This window comes from Benincasa hispida, chromosome 3, assembly GCF_027475165.1.
Source record: "Benincasa hispida cultivar pf3 chromosome 3, pf3_genome.v1.1, whole genome shotgun sequence".
Classification (NCBI taxonomy): domain Eukaryota; kingdom Viridiplantae; phylum Streptophyta; class Magnoliopsida; order Cucurbitales; family Cucurbitaceae; genus Benincasa; species Benincasa hispida.
Window position 1 is genome coordinate 47,202,655 of NC_143480.1, and position 6,239 is coordinate 47,208,893.

The following is a 6,239-nucleotide window of genomic DNA, read 5'->3' on the forward strand; positions in this document are numbered from 1 at the left end:
AATAAACCTCCATTTTAGGGGTAAGACAGGGTAGATAGATGGGGACTAGGGTGCAAGAAGAAATTCACTCGTACCCGCGTTTAGAGATAGTAGAGAGGTTGTTCCCTTAAGTACTAACTCCGGGTCTTGAACAAGGGGCCCCACACTCTCATTGGCCTGAGAGGGACTCAGTTTGTGGAGTGGATCACAAATCAATTGTTTATTAGAGGATTGGTGGGACTTAAGGAACAAGAGGTAATCTCGGGGGTAAAATAGACATTTGACCCAACCATTATTACGAACAACCTGTGAAGGGTTAACTTATTAATCATGGTTATATCGAGTGAACATAATATATCTACAGGAAGGGGAGTTCAACTATGGGCTTTAGTGGAGTGACCCATTAGTTAACGAATGAGGGTTAGTTCGGTGTAATGAGTTTAGCCAATTAATCTCAGATCGTTGGAGCCCATGATCTGTAGGTTCACGAGGCCCCCTACTAGCTCGTAAATGGATAAGCTTTAGAGTAGCGTGATAAGTTAATTTGAAATGTTCAAATTATAATTAAAGGAATTAGTAATTATATGAGATATAATTACACGTTTAATTTTAAGAATTAAACGAAATAGGAGAATTAATATTTAAATATTATTTAAATATATGAAGGTGGATTTGTGTAAAATTAATTTAATATTTAATATTAAATTAATTAGAATTATTTAAATTTTTTAAATAATAATAATTTATAATTTTATTAAAAAATTAATTTTGTAAAATTAATAATATTTTTAATTTTAGAAATCAAATTGATTTTTGAAATCATTTGATAAAAATTGGAAAAAGTTTAGAAAAACACAAAAATGGAATTATGCTTTTTTCCATTAAACCTTCAACTTGCTCACACAAAATCCACCTATTTTGGCTTCAAAAATTCCAAGCATGAGTTGCATCTCATGCAACCATCTTCTTTGCATGATAGCCTGCAATATATTGAGAAGATTGAAGTGGAATTGAGGCATGCATCTATAGATTTTTTGCTGAAAATTTTGTGCTGAAGAAGTTGTTCTTCAAATGGGTTGTTGCTGTGAGTTCTTCTCCAAGTTCCCTTCATTCAAGCTTATTTTGAGTCCCACAACTCAATCTAAAGCTCCAAGAGAATAGTGGGGAAGATCTTGAAGTGGTCTACAACAAAATTTGGAGAAGTTTGCAGTTGAAAATCGAGATTTGAAGAAGTTCTACAAAGGTATGACTTGAAACCCTCTTGTTTTAGTATGAGCTTGCTTTAGTTTCTGCCAAATTTAATGAATTAAAGTGATTATTGATCCTTGTTGCTTCTGCTGCTTGTTGATATACTCTAATACTCACTACTAGTGCAGTTAGAGTGGATCACATAACGATTGATGAAAACTTGGCAGATTCTTTGACGATAGGACTAGTTAGAGAAGGTTTTCAAAACTAAGGATGAGACTTATATCTATAGAAAGATTAATCACTGTGAGAAAAATCCAGATTGTAGACTGGAGATCCCAAGAAACATATTCAACGGGTAATAATTGATCATAAGTGATATGAAGTGAATCATGTCAACACAGAGTTCCCTTCCAATGGTCTAGGGTTGAGCATGATATCCGGAAGCATAAGAAAGGTTGAACTTAGTTATTAATGAGATCTATACTTGATGTCAAGTGGAGTACCTAGCTACAGAAGTACTCTTGATAGACTCACCTATGTGAATGTGGAAGTGGAGGCCGCTTTCTATGGAATTTTATACTTTTTCGTTAATGGGTTAAGGGCGGGGGTTTCGTTATAAATTAAATATAGTATACCCAACCCGAATCAGCATATTTTTTTGTTTTACGCCCCGTAATTCAAAATAAGTATCTTAAAAATTTGATAATCTCACCAAATCTCTAATTGTCTTTTTTTTTTTTTTTTTATATATATTTCAAATAAATAATAATAAGATGAATGAGACTTCAATTACTATGCTATATCTATAATAGAACGTACAAATGTATTTGAATATTTTGAGTTGTCGAAGTGAAGATTAGTTTCGTATTATTTAATGAGCATCTTGTATTTCATAAAAATTGAGGGCAATATAATCCTTACGTAAGAGCCATCCTAGCTTCTCAGCTGCAGGAAAAGGAACGAATCCTCCAAAAATGGAATGAGGTCGCAATGACTACCACAATTAAGCCGCCCCCTCATCACTTACCGCTATTTCTTTTTGGGAGAGTTCCTAATGTTTTTTCTGGCATTCCTTTCTATTGATGAAGAGGTGACCTTGTTTCTCTAGAGCATTGACTAAACTGGGATACACATGCTAAGTTTTAACGCATGGGCTTTCGAACTATACCCTAATAATGCTGTGTGTGAGATATTGTTAGAGATAAAGTTCAAAAATCAAGAGTTACTGTAGTATGTTCTGAATCATATTTACTACGTAAAGGTTCAAGTCGCAAGATATTTTTGCTTAAGCACATTATTGTCAAGACTGATATTGCTCAATGACAGGAAAAAATGTTTTCGTATGGTTTTTAAATTTTCAAGCGGGAGATTGTTCGTGAAAATTCATTTTTAAATTGAAAAAAATGGAAGATGGGAATCTCACATTGCTTAAATCAACAAGGAGAAGCCCCTTCAAATACCTTCACCTCTAGTTGTGGGTTTGGCCCCCAAGGGGTGTCCATGTTTTAGAGGGGTGAGAAGATAGGCAAATGTGGGTATGGTGGTCATCCCATACGCACACTTCGCCGTTCGTCTGGTCAAGTTATTTTTATTAAAAATTAATAAGTTTTTACAAATTTCTTTTGATTTTTTTATTAAAGAAAATCGATATTGGCATGGTCGTCCACCACGCTCGTACTGTTGCTGCATTGTGAGGTCAATCACTCGTTTCCTTTTCTTCACGCACTTCCATGGCCTATAAATTGGCCTTCAGTGCTTCAGAAGGAAGACACAGAACATAAACCAATTCTCTCCTCTGCATTCTGCATTTACGTTTTTCGAGCAAATTAATCTTGAAGGGTGTCAATTTTCTGATCAGTTCCAGTGCAGTTCTGTTCGAGACAATATTATCTAGACTATTTTATCTTGGGACGACATGATCATTGTTGAACTGCTTGCACAAGGGGCAGAGCTGCGAAACGTCTTAAAGAGAGTAAGCTTTGCTTGTCACACCCCGCCCCAGACTACCCTTCGAGCCTGAGGAAGGGCGTGACTGCAGCAGTTATCAACCCTTTTGTTGACACTTACTGCCTAATAACTCTTGCGAAAATAACTCTGATACCAACGAACAAAATTCAACTTACAACTCATTAAGTAGACCCATTTTATTACAACAACGTAACATTTATACAACTCCAAAACTTAATAACGAAGTTTACAAAAACAACTATAAAACCCTCCAGAATTGTAAATATGGCTTGTGGCAGACCTTGACCTTAGCAACGCCCTAGAACTTCTCACCTTTCCACTATCTGGGAAGAAAAAGAAAAACATTTGGAAAGCATGAGCTATAAAGCCCAGTGAGTGACCAGAAAACTGATTTTTATCAAAAGAACTACCCCACACTTGGGTACTTTTGCTTAGATACCTTTTCAACTGTGTCCTTTAGTATCGGGCTACTCAGATACCTTCTCAAATGTCCTTCGATATCGAGTTTCAAGTAAAACTAGTCATACAATGATTTTCTTTAATAAAACTTAGAAAAATGTCTTTATCTGAAAGATCTTTCTTTAGCACATGGATTCTTAAAACATTTTAAATATTTAGTCACTCACCTTGATCGTTTAGGAACCTTTCTCTCTAGAAGTTCCTTTGTCACCTCGGGCTCCCTTTTGAATCCTAAAATCCAGATTCAAATTAAAGCTTAGATTACTCATAGTTATAGGTTTTATCTAGAGATATGTCCTTCTATAAATATGCTTTAAAATTTCTCAAGAATCTTACTCTAAAATATTAACTCAGAACTTCTCATGGTTTAGCCGTAATCTTCAAAACATTAATACTGGCCCAACTTATCCGAAAACCTGACCCTTCTGCCTTTTTCTTAGCTTCCATCCCGATTTCTTGGAGCTTCTTCTCTAGCAACCCTACCATGAAAACTAGACTCTTTTAGCTTTCAGATGGCTTTGGAATCACTCCAAACACATGAGTAAATTGGGCCAAATTGATGCTACTTTTCAGGCTTCATTGTCCAATGCCTCCTCTTTGAAATTCTATGATCAACGCATGGAATTTGGCCTCAACGCAAGGTTTGCTCAACTCTCCCATTCTTTTTACTGTATTTTGAATTGTGATCTGAAAATGAAGTCTTCTGATCCTATTTATAGGCGTCCAAACCTTCTCCAAAGTCGATACCACCTACTTAGCTGTATGTCCAAGTGTTTCCTCTTCACACAAACAACGCAATTCTTTGATCAACGCAATCTAAGTGTCCTTTTCCTATGTAGCCAACGCATGAGCTTCCAATCTAATGCAACCACTTCAAATTCTTAAGGCTTAAGGCTTCCTCCCAAGAAGCCACATGGTTTGATGACCTTTTTTAGGTGATCTCATCCTTTATATGCATCCAACTCTTGGATGTTCAACGTATAGTCCATACTCAATGCATAGCCTTAATCAACGCATAGCAAGCCAATTCACTGCCATCGCAATCCAACTTTGCCATCGCAAGAGCTAGCCATCACCAACGCATAGGGTGGCCGCCTATCCTCGACGCGTGGCTCACTAGGTAGCATCGCACGGCTTGCTTGGCATGGGCACATGGTACTGGCCACCGATGCATGGGCGTGCTGCATAGGCTGGCCGCTCGATGCATGGGCATGCTGCATAGGCTGGCCGCTCGACACATGGGCGTGTGGCATAGGCTGGCCATTGCTTGCTTGCTCGGTTGCATGGGCGTGATTGGCCGCATGGCAGGGGTGTTCGATGCACGGCCACTCGGCAGGGCTCTTCGACGCATAGACATGGCCGCTCGGTCAGGGCGCTCGCTACACAGGCATGGCTGCTCGATGCATGGCAGGGGCGCTTGGCTAGGCATTTGGCAGCACTTGACCCGTTCGACGCATGGGCTGCCTTCCAACGCATCACCTCCATCTTTTTTCCTTCAGCTGTATGCCATCACCAACAACCCTTCCAACGCATCAACACACCCTTCCAACGCATCCCACACAAAATTCTATACTTAGCCAAATTTCCAAATTTTCCCCCAAAAGTCAACCTTCCAATTTTCCTCTTTTCTTCTAATCTCCACTCTTTTCTCTACCATTACACACTAGTTTCCACATCAACCTACTCACCACACTAGTCTTAGTAGGGAATGTACTCAAGTAGAGAAATTAGGATTCGGGGTTCACATTTACCTCCCCCTTATGAAAATTTTGTCCTCGAAATTTCGCTACAAGTCCGTCAATTAAACAACTGCAGATACTTGTTTCTGATTCGCTCTTCGGCTTCCCACGTTGCTTCTTCTGTGCTATAGTTTCGCCATAGTACCTTTACCAATGGGATTGTCTTATTCCTTAAGACCCGTTCCTTTCTGTCAAGAATCTCCACTGGTTTCTTTTCATAAGACAAATTTTCTCTCAACTGTACTGGTTGCTCCGGCAACACATGGATAGGATCTGGCACATACTTTCTAAGCATTGCCACATGAAAAACATCATGAATACGAGATAACTCTGGAGGTAAATCCAATCGATTTGTCATCGAGCCAACTCTTTTTATTATCTCGTAGGGTCCAATATATCTCGGGCTTAATTTCCCTTTCCTACCAAACCTGAGTATTCCTTTCCATGGAGAAAACTTAAGAAATACTTTATCACCAACTTCGAACTTCAATTCTCTTCTCCGCTTATCGGCATAACTCTTCTGTCTATCTCGAGCCGTCTTAAGATTATCTCTTATAATCTTAACATTATCTGATGTTTGTTGCACAAGTTCTAGACCTAGTAATTTCTTTTCACCAACTTCATTCCAGCATATCGGAGTCCTACATGGTCTTCCGTATAGTGCCTCATACGGTGCCATCCCGATACTCGAATGGTAACTGTTATTATACGTAAATTCGATTAATGACAGATGCGTATCCCAACTGCCCTTAAATTGTAATATACATGCTCTCAGCATGTCTTCTAATGTCTAGATTGTCCGCTCAGACTGACCATCTGTCTGTGGATGAAAAGCAGTACTGAAATATAATTTGGTTCCTATAGCTTTCTACAAACTAGGCCAAAACTTCGATGTAAATCTGG

The 6,239-nt window shown here is 38.5% G+C and overlaps 1 protein-coding gene across 1 annotated transcript; it reads right to left on the reverse strand.

The window, feature by feature from the left end:
* Positions 1-5,394: 5,394 nt before the first annotated feature.
* On the reverse strand, positions 5,395-6,015 carry LOC150037315 (uncharacterized). The gene is made up of 2 exons (XM_090311961.1): positions 5,822-6,015; positions 5,395-5,623 (listed from the first exon to the last, which is right to left on the reverse strand). The coding sequence occupies exons 1-2, from the start codon at positions 6,013-6,015 to the stop codon at positions 5,395-5,397; spliced, it is 423 nt and encodes a 140-aa protein (XP_090168087.1).
* Positions 6,016-6,239: the final 224 nt, after the last annotated feature.

Bases quoted from the DNA above. Each gene is read 5' to 3' on its own strand.
- LOC150037315 (XM_090311961.1), bottom strand. From the start codon at position 6,015: ATGGCACCGTATGAGGCACTATACGGAAGACCATGTAGGACTCCGATA. The intron at 5,624-5,821 runs GTTCGAAGTTGG...GGCAATGCTTAG, and splicing joins AAGCGGAGAAGAGAATTGAA to AAAGTATGTGCCAGATCCTA.